The sequence below is a fragment of the Lithobates pipiens genome, unplaced genomic scaffold (genome assembly GCF_037356315.1).
Source record: "Lithobates pipiens isolate NorthernLeopardFrog02 unplaced genomic scaffold, aLitPip1_a1.2 Scaffold_19, whole genome shotgun sequence".
Classification (NCBI taxonomy): domain Eukaryota; kingdom Metazoa; phylum Chordata; class Amphibia; order Anura; family Ranidae; genus Lithobates; species Lithobates pipiens.
Genome location: NW_027507764.1, coordinates 9,591,573 through 9,609,585, shown reverse-complemented (window position 1 = coordinate 9,609,585; position 18,013 = coordinate 9,591,573). Strand labels below are relative to the sequence as shown.

The window sequence follows — 18,013 nt, the reverse complement described above, 5'->3', positions numbered from 1 at the left end:
TGTTCCGCGGCTTTCGAATTTACCACGAACACCCAAAATTGTTTGCTGTTCGGCGAACTGGCGAACAGCCAATGTTCGAGGCAAACATAAAGCCCATCCCTACTACTGAGTTGTTTGATTCTTGCTGCACAGTGCTACAAGGATGTCTGAACCCAGAGTGTCAGGTGGGTTGGAAGGTTCACTTGGTCATGGCCGTGCAGATGAGCGGGTAATTCTCAGCAGTCCCCAAGGGGGCAGTACTACACAAACAACTAGTTGGATTTACATATAGCTTACATGTTGTATCATTAGCAGAGTTTACTACCACTTTAAATATGGTAGAGCCTGAGCAGCAGGGGAGTTGGGTGTAAGAGCGCTGAGGTTGCTGTCGTGTGGCCTGGGAGGGGACCCCGGGTCTGGGGGCTTTGCCTCCAGGCTGGAAGCTGAGGAAATGAAGGAGAGGAAGCCTAAGAAAGTGATCTCTGTTACCTTTGGGTCTTGTGCAGAAGTGATCCGGGCTAGCCTGAGAAGATTTGTTGTAAGCAGGGAACAAAGGACAGTGTGGGAACCTCAGGACACCTAGGGGCATACAAGGGTATACAAGACTGCCAGACGTAGCATACTTTCCGGGGACAGCGTTGTGCTAAATCCCAATCCCTTGTCCTGGGGAATTCTTCAGAAGCATCAAGGTGGTCTGGTAGTTAAGCAGCCAGGAGGGCTGGTAGTATCTACAAGTGTCAAAAAGGGGGGATGTGGGACTTTAAATGAGGCAATTGGCTTGTGGAGGTAGAGTGGTTGGCAAACATTACTTATTTGTAACAATAATATAAAACAGATGAAAAAAGTATTTTCATATATCTGCACATACACATGGCATAAACGTAATATATACATATATGTCCACTTGGCAGCACATAAGAGATAATAAGTAATAATAAAGTATAATACAAGGTATTTCCTATTAGCAGGCATTGGTAACCCATATGCAAAAGAGCTGCTGTAAGATAGATGCACATACACATGAGTGGTTACATACTACTCAATAATGTTAAATGTGTAAAAGATATATATGGGCCAGTGAATAGGTAGTAAGCCAGGCTTGACTGAGCATCCCATGGAAACTCGACGCGTTTCATGGCTATCTGCCATTCATCAGGAGCTGGGTACAGAAGTAAACTGTAAATACAAATGGATATGCGGTATCAATTAATATGTCCTACCCCATTAAGGGGAGGAAAGACCTCATGGGGAGAAAGAAATCTACACTCACAGGTCGGCTACAAGTGTCAGAACTGTGTGAGGTTCTACTGAGGAGAACTTTGCCACAGATCCATAGAGCCTGCAATTATTCCGGAGGGAGCACAGTCCACGATCTTCATTTTTTTTGTGTGCATAGAGAAGAAATTTGTCCTCCTCTGTTGTTCTTCAATTTAAGTTGGGCATTCCATAATCCCTATCCCATGGGATCCAAGTTGTTTCCCTCAATAAAACAACAACAAAAAATCCCCCTGGACTGACTACTTATGTCTGAATGCAAGTTGGAAATAGGTGTTGCCTGGCTGTGCGGGAATAGGGGTAATCAAGATCCAGCGGTTCCTGAGAGGGGGGGGGGGGTAGTGCTAAGCTTATTTATCAGTAAACATGATTGCACAGTATTCTTTATGACATTACTAACCCGTATCATGTCTTCCCAACCAGCCTCCGCCGAAAACCAAATCCAGTGCTATTTCTGCTATAATCCAACAGATGTGCATTCCTGCAACCTGATCAAGACCTGTCCAGTGAACTATACTTTCTGTAGAACTGTCAAATTGAGTCCAAACATGGGTGAGTGTTCTGATTCCATGGTGGCATCAACCAGAGTCACGGTGGTTGTATGTGACAATTGGGTGTTGTAAAGCTGGCCATACACACGGCAATTTGATAGAATGATCGAACCTTCGATTACATTTGTTGCCAAGATCACAAAATGGTGGTTGTGATGGACCGTTAAAGAGATGGGATTGAAGTTGTCCCAGTTAAACCCAAAATCTGAAAAGCTATCACTGAAATTGTAGCCTTTTCTGTTTTTGGTGGTAGACCACTTTCAGGGAATTACGTTTGATCAGTTTGGCAAATCGCAGTGGAATGAAAGTTGTTGAAATTGTCTGAGAATTGCCGCTTGTTGGGTAAGCTTTTTTAAAGGGACAACAAAACCTCAGCAATTAAAATGACTAAAGTGAAGTTTTGAACATATAAAAGGAGCATTTCTGGTTCTGAGGGCTTTATAGTGATGAACAGGGCAAGGGGTGGGCAGGAGGGGTGGCTGCCCCTGGCGCAATGGTTTATTGCAAGGGTAGGGGGCACCCTGACCCCAACCCTAAGGGAAAGAGGGGCACAGCTTGGCATCTTTGCCCTGGGCGCTGGATGACCTTATCCCAGCACTGGTGACAATGCAGTATGAACACACAATTCATCCTCTCTCTTATAAATGAACAATAAATACATTTTATCTCCTTTTCTTAAAGGGACAGTACAAATTCACTTTAAAAAAATGGTGTGTCACTTTAAAAAAAATGGTGTGGGTTTCTCCTTAATATTCAAACCAGACTCTTACCTAGGCATGCGGCCTGGGTGGCCAGGAAAAGGAGGATGGTGAGTGTGTGCCTTGCTGTACCATACAAGGCCACATACCTTTCATCACTGGTGGGGGAACCTTCTGGAGGAAGTGCCAAAGCCCCCCCCCACACACACACACATTTCTTAAAAAATTGAAGGATACAGCCCTCAAAAAGTATATGGGAGTTTATGGGTACTACTTTTAAAGGGTAGGGAGGATGGCAAGCATGCACCCCCCCCCCCCTTTTCCTGTACCATACCATTCCTCATACCTTGCAACACAGGGGGTAACCTTGCAAGTTGGGGTGTCAAAACTCCCCACCCCACCCTTGCAAAGGAGCCATCTTTCAATGTTGAGGGATAAAGGCCTTACAAAGGATGTGGTAAATGTTAGGGAGGATGGCAAGCATGCACCCCCCCCTATTTCCTGTATCATACCATTCCTCATACCTTGCAACACGGGGAGGTAACCTTGCAAGTGGGGGTGTCAACCCCCCCCCCCCCCCCCACCCTTGCAAAGGAGCCCTCTTTCAATGTTGAGGGATAAAGGCCTTACAAAGGATGTGGTAAATGTTAGGGAGGATGGCAAGCATGCACCCCCTCTTTCTGTACCATACAAGGCCACATTCCTTTCAACGTTGTTGGGGCAACCTTGCAAGAGGAGGTGTCAGAGCTTCCCTCCACCATTGCAAAGAAGCCTTCTTAAAATGTTGAGGGATAAGGGCCCCAAAAAAGATTGGGGTTTGTGTGGGAAACTTATAAAGAATAGACATAGCTCCCAACTGTCCCTGATTTGGAGGGACTGTCCCTGATTTGGAGGGACTGTCCCTGATTTGGAGCAATGTCCCCTCTGTCCCTCATTCCTCCTCATTTTGTCCCTCATTTTGGTCTGATCTATATAGAAGTATATAAAATGCACTTTTTATCTATCAAAAAGTGTTTCCCAGCACTAAACCTCTCATCTGATTTCTAAATTGCTGCATTTGTAAATTCCAAAAGCCAATATAAAGGAATAGTAGCAGTAAAAAAAAGCACTTGTGGGTTTAACCAATCTTTGTTTTTTGTACAATTCTTCTTTAAGGGGGTGTGGTAAGGGGTGTGTCCTATGCCTGCATACTTTTGCTGATAAGTGTCCCTCATTCCCATCTCAAAAAGTTGGGAGGTATGGAATAGAGAGGATGGTGAACATGCGCCCCCTCTTCCTTTAGCATCCCTGGCTACATACATTTCAATATTGGACCAATATTGGGAAACCTTCCAGAGGGAGTGTCAAAGCTCTTCCTCACCCTTGCAAAGGAACATTCTTCCAATGTTAAGGGGTAAGGTGGGGGGACTTATAAAGGATGGCAAGCATGCACCCCCCCTCCCACTTCCTGCACCATGCAAGGCCGCATAACTTTCAACGTTGGTGGGGCAACCTTGCAAAAGGGGGTGTCAAACCCCCCCCCCCCCGTGCAAAGGAGCCCTCTTTTAATGTTGAGGGTTAAGGGCCTCTAAAAGGATGTGGGAGTTCGTGGGGGGGGGGGGGGCAAGAATCCACTCCCTCTTTCTGTACCATACCAGGCCACATGCCTTTCAACACTGGGGGGTGACCTTGCAAGTGGGGGTGTCAAGGCCCATCCACCCCTGCAAAGGAGCCCTCTTTCAATATTGAGGGATAAGGGCCTCAAACAGGATGTGGGGCTTCATTTAACCACTTGAGATCCGCGCTATAGCCAAATGACGGCTACAGCGCGGATCTCCTTTGCCGGGACTACGTCTATTGACGTCGTTCCGTGCACGAGCGGCCTGCGCGCCCCCTGAGTCCATGAGACTCGCCTGATCACCGATCCGTGCAAGGGGTCGATACCGACCCCTTATCACGTGACCAGCTGTCAGCCAATGACAGCTGATCATGTGATATAACGGAGCCGGTAATCGGCTATTATTCCTCCTCGCGCTGACAGTCCCGATCACGGCCAGCCCTGCTAGTGCTTACCTGCCCCCTGCCAGTGCCCACCTGCCCCCTGCAGTGCCAAATGTTTTAAAAGTAAGTGCCCCCCGTCAGTGCCACCCAGCAGTGCCCACAGTGCCACCCAGCAGTGCCCACAGTGCCACCCACAGTGCCACCCACAGTGCCACCCAGCAGTGCCCACAATCTGCCTCAAAGGTGCTGCACCCCAGTGCCACTTATCCGTGCCCATCAGTGTCATCTACCAGTGCCCAGCAGTGCCGCCCATCAGTGCCCAGCAGTGCCACCTATCAGAGCCACCTATCAGTGCCACCTATCAGTGCCCATCAGTCCCATCTATCAGTGGTACCTATCAGTGCCCATCCGTGCCACCCATCCGTGCCACCCATCCGTGCCACCCATCCGTGCCCATCTTTACCCATCAGTGCCGCCTTATCTGTGCCCATCGGTGCCGCCTTATCTGTGCCTATTAGTGCCGCCTTAACTATGCCTATCAGTGCCCACCAGTGCAGCCTATCAGTGCCCACCAATGCAGCCTATCAGTGCCCACCAATGCAGCCCATCAGTGCCCACCAGTGCAGCCTATCAGTGCCGCCTAATCAGCGCACTTCAATGAAGGAGAAAAATGACCAGTTTGCAAATTTTTATAACAAACTATTAAACATGATCTTTTTTTGTTTGTTTAGCAAAAAATAAAACTCCGAGCTGTAACTAAATACCACCAAAAGAAAGTTCTATTTGTGGGAAAAAAATGAGAAAAATTTCATTTGGGTACAGTGTTGTATGACCGCGCAATTGTCATAGCAAGCGTGCACCCCTCACTTCCTGCACCATACCAGGCCACATACTTTTCAACAATTGCGGTAAGAGAGAGTGCCAAAGCTTCCTTCCACCATTGCAAAGAAACATTCTTGCACCGTTGAGGGATAAGGGCCTCAAAAAGATGTGGGCTATCTATAAAGGAATCTAATTTAATTAGGGGAGCCCAAATATCCCCCCTCTCCTAGGTAAAATGGATACATTGACACAATAGTACCTTCTATTACTCATTCCCAATGTAGCAAAGTCCCGTGGCTCTCTAGGCCTAATGGTGACCGCCAGAGTTAGGGACAGCTGACATCCTTCTGTGTAGAGTTGGTTACAAGGCATGGTTGGTGTAATGCAAAATAGATTGATGGGTGCCAGGCACTTCTTGAATGCAAAGAGATTTATTGTCTCTTAAACAGAACTGTGGGAGAGAGGATTAGGACCAGGACACCCTTAGGTAGATGCAATGTTAAATGGCAGACTCCGAGACTTCTATAGGCAGACAGCCATGCAGGGAAAGGTATATAGCCAGACACCACATCCGCATGTGTCGGAACGCTATCTCCTATGGCTACAGTAGTGGTTAATGATTCTTAAGCCGCGTACACACGGGCGGACTGTCTGCCCAACTTAGTCCGCCGAAACACATTTCAGCGGACAGTCCGCTCGTGTGTGGGCTTCAGCGGACTTTTTCAGCGTGCAATCTGGCGGACTAAGTATTTTGGAATGTTGGAAATTAGGGATGAGCTTCGTGTTCGAGTCGAACGTAAGTTCGACTCGAACATTGGTCGTTCGGGCGTTCGCCGAATTCCGAACGTTTGGGCCGTTCGAGGCAAAATTCGTGTGGCCCACAATGCACTGCGATGGCGCAGTGCATTGCTGGCTCATGATTGGCCAAGCATGCACTGTGACCCCGCATGCTTGGCCAATCGCAGTGCCAGCAGCGAGGAGAGCCATGGTTGGCCACAGGCATCCTGCCTGTGGCCAATCATAGCTCAGGCTGTGTAGTGCACGCCCCACACTATATAAGGCCGCCTTTGAGGCGGCCTCGTGTAGTGTGTTGGCATCTGAAGCAGTGGGTGTTCTGTGTACCTTCAACACAGTACACACCAATCGTTTTTGGCTGATTTACTATCTTGCTCTTGTGTAGTGGTTACTGTCTGTGCCCTGACCGCAGTATACACCACTATATTCACCTCACCTATATAGCTAGTGATCTAGCTTTAATAATAGAGCTTGCAGTCAGTAGTGTTAGTGCGTGCTGTCTGCGTGCTCTGTACCCAGTACATACCGCTATATCCACCTACATAGCTGTTCTCTATTTGAGCCCGATTGCCATCTGCAGGAGTTATTGGAAGTTGTGTGTGCTTCCAGCACAGCACAGTATACATCTGTATATACCCCTTTAACTCTGCTGTTTTCTGGTTATTGTCTGCGTGCCCTGACCGCAGTATACACCGTGATATTCACCTCACCTATATAGCTAGTGATCTATCTTTTATAATAGAGCTTGCAGTCAGTAGTGTTAGGAGATAGTGCGTGCTGTCTGCGTGCTCTGTACCCAGTACATACCGCTATAATCCACCTACATAGCTGTTCTCTATTTGGGCCCAATTGTCATCTGCAGTAGTTATTGGAAGTTGTGTGTGCCTCCAGCACAGCACAGTATACATCTGTATATACCCCTTTATCTCTGGTGTTCTATAAAAAAGGCATCTGCAGGAGTTAGTGGGTGTTGTGTGCCTCCAGCACAATATAAACTACCCAACTACTGTTTTACCCAACTCCCTTCAGGCCATTACCATGTCTGGAAGGCCAGCAAGGAGAGGCAGACAGGCGCGAGCCGATAAAAGAGGGCAAGCAGGCTCTGTGTCTAGAGACAACAGTGCTGGTCGTGGACGCGGTGCATTGTCATCAGCACGTGGCCATGGGACACGCTTGTCCTTCTTTTCTGCAGCTGGACATGTTGAACCGCAACATGCCAACGACTTGGTAGAGTGGATGACCAAGCCCTCTTCATCCTCCTCATCCTCTCTCACCCAGTCTCAGGGTAGTAGCAAAGCAGCTGCCAGCGCATCGTCTTCCCTCCTCTCAATGTCATCATCAGTGACTCCTTCCCTAGACCCACCACGTCCTCCTGAGGAGTCTCCTGAACTCTTTGAGCACAGTGTTGGGTACATGCTCCAGGAGGATGCCCAGTGTTTGGTGGGCTCTGATGATGACACTCAGCTAGAAGAAGGCAGTAGCGTGAGCGCAGAGAGAGAGGATGCTCAAGAAGGACCGCAATCTGGCAGTCATGTTCCACAAGCTGCAGCATACTGCCAGGTTTGCTACAGCGATGAAGAGGGAGGGGATGATGAGGGCACTGACTCCACGTGGGTGCCTGGAAGGAGGGAGGAGGAGGAGGAGGAGGAGGAGGCACATGTCCAACGAGGCAGGATGCCCTCCGGGGGCCAGCTTAGGGGCAGCACACCGACTGAATCACACCGCAGAGCTCCGCCTGCGCAGAGCGCTTCCTCTGCGCGTTATTCTAAAAGTTCTTTGGTGTGGGCCTTTTTTGAGACGAGTGCATCAGATCGCACCGCTGCTATTTGCAACATATGTCTCAAGCGTATCTCACGTGGCCAAAACATCAGCCGCTTGGGCACCACATGCTTGACCAGACATATGTTGACCTGCCATGCAGCTCGTTGGCAAGCGTACCTCAAAGACCCACACCAAAGAACAAAGCGGACCTCTCCTTGCTCCTCATCAGCTGGCATCTCCAACCCCACTAGACCTTCAGTCCTCTCTGAAACCTGCTCTGAGAGGAATGAAGGTGTAGAATTAGGTGTGTCACAGCCAAGTGCTTCTGGGAACTCTGCTAGTTGTACATCCACATCCGATTATAGCAGGCAAATGTCCCTGCCCCAGCCGCTGGACCGGCGGATGAAGTTTACTCCCAGCCATCCACATGCCCAGCGGTTGAATGCTAGCTTAGCTAAATTGCTAGCACTTCAACTGCTGCCTTTTCAGTTGGTAGACTCGGCCCCCTTCCGTGAGTTTGTACAATGTGCGGTTCCTCAGTGGCAGGTCCCCAAACGCCACTTTTTCTCACGGAAGGCGATTCCGGCTCTCTACCGGCATGTGGAAGGCAATGTCCTTGCCTCGCTGGACAGGGCGGTCAGCGGTAAGGTGCATATTACCGCTGACTCATGGTCCAGCAGGCATGGACAGGGACGTTACCTGTCTTTCACGGCCCATTGGGTCACTCTTCTGACTGCTGGGAAGGATGCAGGACAAGGTGCAGTAGTGTTGGAGGTTGTTCCGCCACCACGCCTCCAAAATGCTACTATTGGTTGTGACACACCTCTCTCCTCCACCCCCTCCTCTTCTTCTTCCTCCATGGCCTCTTCCAGTGCTCTGTCCTCAGAACCAGCGGTGCTCCGTAGGCGTTCCAGGGGCTACGCAAGTACGCAGGCAAAACGATGCCATGCCGTGCTTGCGCTGGTTTGTTTGGGGGACAGGAGCCACACTGGGACGGATGTTTTGTCAGCTCTGCAGGGGCAGGCCGAGAGGTGGTTGACGCCACGCCAGCTTAAGCCAGGAATGGTGGTTTGCGACAATGGCACCAACCTCCTCTCCGCCCTCCGACAGGGACAACTGACCCATGTTCCCTGTGTAGCTCACGTCCTTAACCTGGTGGTGCAGCGGTTCTTGGGCAGGTACCCCGGCTTACATGATGTCCTGAAGCAGGCCAGGAAAGTCTGTGTGCATTTCCGCCGATCATTTAATGCCTGTGCTCGGCTGGCTGAGCTCCAAAAGGAGTTGAACCTGCCCAAGAACCGCCTTATATGTGACATGCCCACCAGATGGAACTCAACATTGGCCATGCTGCAGCGGCTGCACACGCAGCAGAGGGCCATCAATGAGTACCTGTGCGACTACGGCACCAGGACAGGGTCAGGGGAGCTTGGTTTTTTCTCACCACGCCAGTGGGGCATGATCAGGGATGCATGCACTGTCCTGTCACCATTTGAGGAGGCCACAAGGATGGTGAGCAGTGACAGTGCATGCATCAGTGACACTATACCTCTTGTCCACCTCTTGGAGCATACGCTGCGTGGAATAATGGACAGGGCACTTGAGGCAGAACAGAGGCAGGAAGAGGAGGACTTCCTTGCCTCTCAAGGCCCCCTTTATCCAGACAGTGTTCCTGCTGTGCCACCCATCACACAGGAAGAGGGTGAGGAGGAGGAAGAGGAGGAGGAGGATGATTGTGTCAGCATGGAGGTGGAGGCTGGCACTCAGCATCAGCATCAGCAGTCTTATAGGGATGATTTACAGTCCCAAGAAACACGTGGACTTGTACGTGGCTGGGAGGAGGTAGCTGCGGATCATGTTGTCCTTAGTGACCCAGAGGACTCCGGACCGAATGCCTCAGCTAACCTACGCTGCATGGCCTCCCTGATCCTGCAAAGCCTGCGAAAGGATCCTCGTATTCTTCGGATCAAGGAGAGGGACCATTACTGGCTGGCCACTCTCCTTGATCCACGGTACAAGGGTAAGGTTGCCGACCTTATCTTGCCATTGCAGAGGGAGCAGAGGATGAGACATCTCCGGGAGGCCTTGCAGAAAGCTCTGTGCAACGCGTTCCCAGAGACTGGGAGGTTACAAACTCCTGGTCCTGGACAACGTGTTGCTGAGGCATCAGTCAGAAGGAGCGGTGGAGAAGGTGGCCGTCTGACTGATGCTTTCAGACAATTTTTTAGTCCGCAGCCCCAAGGTATGATTGGTTCCAGCACCCATCGCCAGCGTCTGATTTACATGGTGCAGGAATACCTAGGGGCAAGGTCAGACTTGGGCACCTTTCCCACTGAAAATCCTCTGGCTTACTGGGTCTTGAGGATGGATCACTGGCCAGAGCTTGCACAGTATGCAATTGAGCTACTGGCCTGTCCTGCATCCAGCGTTCTTTCGGAGCGCACCTTCAGTGCTGCTGGTGGCTTTGTTACCGATCACAGGGTGCGCCTGTCCACCGAATCAGTTGATCGACTGACCTTCATCAAGATGAATCAGTCTTGGATCACCCACAGCTACCAAGCACCTGAAGCTGATGTAACCGATAAAACTAGAGTATATGGCAGAGGTTGGAGTGTGGTGGCACCAGCACCAGTGCGTAAGGCCCAATTTTTCTGCCCCTGTTTAACAGGGGCGTTTAAGTACAATTTTTGATGCAATGCTTTGCAGCAGGGCTAATTCCTGCAATAAAACTAGAGTATATGGCAGAGGTTGCAGTGTGATGGCACCAGTGCCTAAGGCCCAATTTTTCTGCCCCTGTTTAACAGGGACATGTAATTACAATTCTTGATATAATATTTCCTGTGCCCACCCAGAGTAACGGTGAGGACTTATAGTGTTGTGGCACCAGCACCACAACCACCAAAGGTCAATTTTTCTACCACTGTTCAACAATGGCATGTAATTACAATTCTTGATATAATCGTTCACAGCAGGGCGCTCCAGCGCCCACCAAGAGTCACTTTGAGGGCTTACAATGTTGTGGCAAAACCAACACCTTGTTCCGCCATTTCTGCAGAGCATATAGGGCAGGCCCCTACTTTCAAACATCCAACTTACAAACATCAGACAGCAGCAAGTGAGATGAAAAAAGATGGACGACAAAACAAATTATACAGGGGTGATAACCCTTCCCTATGTTTTCCAAAAAGCTTAAAAATTGTTTTTTTGACTGGAGCTACACTTTAAAAATGTACCAGTTGAAAATTACAAACAGATTCAACTTAACACAACAAACCTACACAGTCCCTGTCTTGTTTGCACCGCCTGTATACTGCTGTTCTGAGTATATAGGGCCTGGGGGCCACACGCATTTCCTTTTTTTAATATGGGTACGGGGTTCCCCTTAATATGCGTACAAGACCCAAATAGGCTGGTAATGGGCAGGGAGGGCTACCCATGCCATTTTTCTGAATGATTTTCAACCATATTGCAGGAACCAGATATAACATTAAAACCGCAAGCAGTTTTAAATGGTGTTATTTCCGTTTAATGTCATTTTGTGCAGGGACTGTTTTAAACACGGGAAACACGTGGCACTTCACAGGCATACTACAGACACCCCCCAGTCACCATATTTAAAGGAATATTTCACTTTTTTTTTTCACTTTAATCGTCATTAAAATCAGTGCTCCCGCCAAAACGGCCATTTTTGAAACTTTTTTTTGCATTGACCCATGTCCCCTGAGGCAGGAGCCAGGTCCCCAAACCCTTTTTAGGACAGTATCTTGCATATTAGCCGTTAAAATTAGCACTTTCCATTTCGAACGTTCGAGTCCCATAGACTTCAATGGGGTTCTAACGTTCGTTACGAACGCGGGGTCCGTTCGAGAGTTCTGGTGCGAACCGAACCGGGGGGTGTTCGGCTCATCCCTATTGGAAATATTGTCCGTCGGACTCGCATTTCAGCGGACAGTCCGTCCGTGTGTGTGCCAGTCCGCCGTACTTTTGAAATGAGCGGACTTTTCCCGCCCGGAGAAAAGTCCGCTCATTTCGAGCGGGTATCCAGGTAGGCGGGGCCCGTGAAGGAGACGTCGCTGGCCCCGCCACCTGGTATGGACTTAAAGGGGAACCCCAACGTCGAAAAAAATCGGCGTGGGGGTCCCCCCCAAGTCCACAACAGACCCTTGTCCGAGCACGCTACCCGGCCGGCCAGGAAAGGGGGGCGAGCGAGCACCCCCCCTCCTGAGCCGTACCAGGCCGCGTGCCCTCAACATGGGGGGGTGCCTTGGGGAAGGGGGGGCCGCGCGGCCCCCCCACCCCAAAGCACCTTGTCCCCATGTTGATGAGGACAAGGGCCTCTTCCCGACAACCCTGGCCGTTGGTTGTCGGGGTCTGCGGGCGGGGGGCTTATCGGAATCCGGGAGCCCCCTTTAATAAGGGGGCCCCCGGATACCGGCCCCCCACCCTATGTGAATGAGTATGGGGTACAATGTACCCCTACCCATTCACCTGTGGAAAAAAAGTACAAAAAAAACACAACACAGGGTTAAAATATTTTATTGCACAGCTACGGGGGTCTTCCGTCTTCGGGGGTCTTCTCGCCGGACTCCTCCGCTATCTTCTTGTAGCTCTTTTGCTAGCGGAGGAGTCCGGTTTTCTTCCTCGCCACCGGCCTCTTCTCCCGACTTCGGGGGTCTTGTCCCCCTCTTCGGTTCTTCTGCCGGGCCACCGCACCTTCTTATAGCTCTTTTACAGGCGGTGGCCCGGTCTTCTGTCGCCGCCGTCGCCGTCGCCGCCGCCTTCCGTTCTTCTTCTTCTTCTTCTTCTTCTTCTTCTTCTTCTTCTTCTTCTTCTTCTTCTTCTTCTTCTTCTTCTTCTTCTCCAGGAGATGTTGCCTCGCCGATCTCTCCGGCCGGAATGCCAGGGCCGCGCTGCGCGGCCATTTATATAGGGACAATGGGGCGGTGTCACATGGCTTTATGTCACATGGTTTGGTCACATGGGTTGATGTCACATGGGGACTATGACATCGTAAGGGGGCGGGGTCACCATGTGACCAAACCATGTGACATAAAGCCATGTGACACCGCCCCATTGTCCCTATATAAATGGCCGCGCAGCGCGGCCCTGGCATTCCGGCCGGAGAGATCGTCGAGGCAACATCTCCTGGAGAAGAAGAAGAAGAAGAAGAAGAACGGAAGGCGGCGGCGGCGGCAGCGACAGAAGACCGGGCCACCGCCTGTAAAAGAGCTATAAGAAGGCGCGGTGGCCCGGCAGAAGAACCGAAGAGGGGGACAAGACCCCCGAAGTCGGGAGAAGAGGCCAGCGGCGAGGAAGAAAGCCGGACTCCTCCGCTAGCAAAAGAGCTACAAGAAGATAGCGGAGGAGTCCGGCGAGAAGACTCCCGAAGACGGAAGACCCCCGGAGCTGTGCAATAAAATATTTTAACCCTGTGTTGTGTTTTTTTTGGTACTTTTTTTCCACAAGTGAATGGGTAGGAGTACATTGTAACCCATACTCATTCACATAGGGTGGGGGGCCGGTATCCGGGGGCCCCCTTATTAAAGGGGGCTCCCGGATTCCGATAAGCCCCCCGCCCGCAGACCCCGACAACCAACGGCCAGGGTTGTCGGGAAGAGGCCCTTGTCCTCATCAACATGGGGACAAGGTGCTTTGGGGTTGGGGGGCCGCGCAGCCCCCCCTTCCCCAAGGCACGCGGCCTGGTACGGCTCAGGAGGGGGGGGCGCTCGCTCGCCCCCCTTTCCTGGCCGGCCGGGTAGCGTGCTCGGACAAGGGTCTGTTGTGGACTTGGGGGGGACCCCCACGCCGATTTTTTTCGGCGTTTGGGTTTCCCTTTAAGTCCATACCAGGCGGAGGGGTCAGCGACGTCTCCTTCGCGGGCCCCGCCTACCTGGAGACGCGCTCGAAATGAGCGGACTTTCCTCCGCGTGTGTGGGCGAGTCCGTTCATTTCAAAAGTAGGGCGGAGAGTATGGCGGACTTAGTACGCCGTATTAGTCCGCTCAAAAAGTGCCGTGTGTGGGCAAGTCCGTTCATTCAAAAGTATGACGGACTGTCCGTCGGATTGTCTGACGGACTAAGTTGGCCAGACAGTCCGCCACGTGTGTACGCGGCTTCACTCTGAATGGTGTAAGGTTATCAGTGGTGTACCCCAAGGTTCAGTGCTGGGACCCTTACTTTTTAATATCTTTATAAATGATATTGGGTCTGGGATCAAAAGTAACATTTCCGTCTTTGCAGATGACACCGAGCTATGCAGTGGAATAACGTCCTTACAGGATGTCTCCAATTTACAAGCCGACCTCAATGCTCTGTCTAATTGTCCGACTATGTGGCAGATGGGGTTCAATGTTGTGAAATGTGAAGTTATGCCCTTGGGGGCTAAGAATATGCATCATACATACTAGGGGGAGTACAACTGGGGGGATCCATAGTGGAGAAGGATCTGGGGGTTTTGGTAGATCATAAGCTCAATAATAGCATGCAATGCCAAGCTGTGGTTTCCAAAGCGAGCAAAATCCTTTCCAGTATTAAGAGAGGTATGGACTCCAGAGAGAGAGATATCATTTTGCCCCCCTGTTCAAATCATTAGTAAGACCTCATCTGGAATATGCCGTTCAGTTTTGGGCTCCAGTTCTCAAGAAGGATATCGGGGAACTGGAGAAAGTGCAGAGAAGGGCAACCAGACTGATAAGAGGCACGGAGGAGCTCAGCTATGAGGAGAGATTAGAGGAACTGAATTTATTCACTCTTGATAAGAGTCGATTAAGGGGGGATATGATCAACATGTACAAATATATAAGGGGTCCATATAGTGAACTTGGTGTCGAGTTATTCACTTTACAGTCAACAAAGAGGACAAGGGGGCACTCTTTACGTCTAGAGGAAAAGAGATTTAATCTCCAAATACGTAAAGGTTTCTTCACAGTAAGCCCTTGTACACACGATCGGAGATTCCGATGACCAAATCCATCTGAGTAATTCCGACGGATTAATTGCGGACGAGGTCCGGAAGTGATGTTGCATACACACGGTCGGACCAAGTTGTCGGAATTTCCGGTTGCCAAGAGCGCAGTGACGTAAGCCGCGTATGGCGGGACTACGTTCAGGCTAGTAGCCAAAAGCTTTGGCCTAGGAATTTGATCTGAGCATGCGTGGCACTTGGTCCGTTGGAGTAAGCTACACATGATCGGAGTATGTCCGATAGGAGCATTTTGTGGGAAAATATTTCCTGCAAGTTGGAAAAGTTGGTCCGACGGATATTCCGACGGAAACAGTCCGATGCAGACCACACACAGTCGGAATATCCGACAAAACGCTCCGATCGGACACATTCCGACGGAATTTCCGACCGTGTGTACAAGGGCTAAGAGCTGTGAAAATGTGGAATAGACTCCCTGCAGAGGTGGTTCTGGCCAGCTCAGTAGATTGCTTTAAGAAAATCCTGGATTATTTCCTAAGGCCGCGTACACACGGGCGGATTGTCTGCCCAACTAAGTTCGTCAGACAATCCGACAGACAGTCCGTCCAACTTTCGAATGAATGGACTTGACCACACACGATGAACAGACAGTCCGCCGAAAGCTTGCGCGATGACGTGTACGGCACGTACGACGGGACTAGAAATTCGACGTCCAATACACTGCAATGCAACCTTCGGCCGTGTAAATCCTTTCTGAGCATGCGCCATACTTAGTCCGTCCAACTAGCCTACTCACGAGCGGATTGTCCGCTGAAACCAAGTTTGGACGGACAAAATTACGGAAATTCCGAAAGACTAAGTCCGTCAGACTGTCCGCTGAAAAAGTCCGCTGAAGCCCACACACGAGCGGATTGTCCGCTGAAACACGTTTCAGCGGACTAAGTTGGCCAGACAATCCGCCCGTGTGTACGCGGCCTAAGTGTACATAATATAACTGGGTACTGACATTTATAGGTAAAGTTGATCAGGAAGGAATTTTTTCCCCTGCTTTAGCAAATTGGATCATGCTCTGCTGGGGTTTTTTGCCTTCCTCTGGATCAACTGTGGGTATAGAATTGGGTATATGGGATTGTATGATATTATTATATTTTTTTTTTTTTTGTGGTTGAACTGGATGGACTTGTGTCTTTTTTCAACCTGACTAACTATGCAACAGTCTTGCAACAGCTTCTAACAGGTTGCAAAGAACTCTTTCCTATTGTAGAACTTCACTTCCACTGAGCCCTCAGTCTTTCACTAGACTTACTGATCCACTGCCACTGGATGCCCTGAGCTCTTCCAATCTAGCAATCAGTATCTTCCTCAAGTGTCACCCCCGCTTCCCTGCTGGGTCCCTGGCTTGGCACTCACAGATACTCCTCAAGCTTCACCCCCGCTGACAAGTTAGGTCCCTGGCTTGACACTCCACAAGCGTCGCCTCCGTTGTCCCGCTGGGTCCCTGACTTGGCACTTTCTGAAGCTTTCCCACTTCTTCACCATCCCCGGCTGGTGAGAAGTCTGCTCTGGTACTGGCCTCAGCTTACTCACAGTGGACATAGTGGTGACAGCATTCCTTCTACCTCCGACCACAACTGGTTCCCGGCCAGAGGAACCGTTACTTCTGGTTGGACTGCAAGCCGCAGTCCCAACCCTACACTGCTCTCTTGCTTCTCGATAGGCCTTCAGACATCAGCCAGATGTCCCTGGGATAGGCCCAATGCTTAGGGCCTAACAGCCCGGGGCATTATGACACACGTCCACCCAGACCAGGGGTTGACAAATTTGCTTTGAATTTAGGAGCCAGTTAAAAAAGTTAGGAGCCAGTTTTTTTTTCAGCTCCCGGGGTAAGGCCACTCATTTTTACCCCCTATCCCTAACTCACAATGGAGCACCCAGTCAATAACTCCATTGAAACGCTGTTACATCAGGGGTATGGGCTGACCAGAAAGAGTAAGGCTGGCAACAGATGGAACTGGCTGGCACTGCCAGGTGGCACTGGTTGCCACTGGAAGGCACGTGGAACTGCCAGATGGCACCGACAGGTGACACTAGTTGGCATTGGCAGGTGACACTGGTTTGGAACTGGCAGGTGACACTGGTTTGGAACTGGCAGGTGACACTGGTTTGAAACTGGCAAGTGGCACTATTGGCACTGGCAGGTGGCCCTGGTTGGTGATGGCAGGTGGCCCTGGTTGGTGATGGCAGGTGGCCCTGGTTGGTGATGGCAGGTGGCCCTGGTTGGCGATGGCAGGTGGCCCTGGTTGGCGATGGCAGGTGGCCCTGGTTGGCGATGGCACTAGTTGTCACTGGCAGATGGCACTGATTGGCGGTGGCACTGGTTGGTGTTGGCAGGTGCCACTGATTGGCGGTGGCACTGATTGGCGGTAGCAGGTGGCACTGGTTGGTGGTGGCATTGGTAGGTGGTGGCAGGTGGCACTGGTAGGTGGCACTGGTTGGCGGTGGCAGGTGGCACTGATTGGCGGTGGCAGGTGGCACTGACTGGCGGTGGCACTCGGCACTGGCAGGTGGCACTGACAGGTGGCACTGGTAGGTGGCACTGATTGGCACTGGCACTGGGTGGTGGCAGGTGGCACTGGGTGGCGGTGGTAGATGGCACTGGTTGCCGCTGGCAGGTGGCACTGATTGGTGGTGGCACTGGCAGGTGCCACTGGTTGGCACTGGCACTGATTGGCGGTGGCAGGTGGCATTGATTGGCGGTGGCACTGGTTGGTGCCAGGTGGCACTGGTTGGTGGTGGCAGGTGGTATTGATTGGTGGTGGCACTGGTTGGCGCTGGCACTGGTTGGCGCTGGCAGGTGGCACTGGTTGGTTGCAGGTGGTATTGATTGGAGGTGGCACTGGTTGGCACTGATTGGTGGCAGGTGGCACTGATTGGCACTGGCAGGTTTCACACGGAGCACTCTGTTACTGAAATGTAACAGAGGAGCTGGCGGGACCCTGCCGGGGTGTGAAACTGACAAGTAACAGAGAGGTGGATATGTCAGATTTCAGCCTGATGTCGGGGTGGGCGGGACCCTGGCAAGTGGCACTATTGGCACTGGCAGGTGGCCCTGGTTGGTGATGGCAGGTGGCCCTGGTTGGTGATGGCAGTTGGCCCTGGTTGGCGATGGCAGGTGGCCCTGGTTGGCGATGGCAGGTGGCCCTGGTTGGCGATGGCACTAGTTGTCACTGGCAG

General features: G+C 51.1%; 1 protein-coding gene across 1 annotated transcript in view; it reads left to right on the top strand.

The window, feature by feature from the left end:
• The first annotated feature begins 1,661 nt into the window (after positions 1-1,661).
• The window catches only part of LOC143997902 (secreted Ly-6/uPAR-related protein 1-like), a 34,677-nt gene continuing 18,325 nt past the window's right edge, over positions 1,662-18,013 (top strand). The window contains exon 1 of the mRNA XM_077493724.1: positions 1,662-1,806. Within this exon, the coding sequence (XP_077349850.1) occupies positions 1,662-1,806 (145 nt within the window). The remainder of the gene's footprint in view (positions 1,807-18,013) is intronic.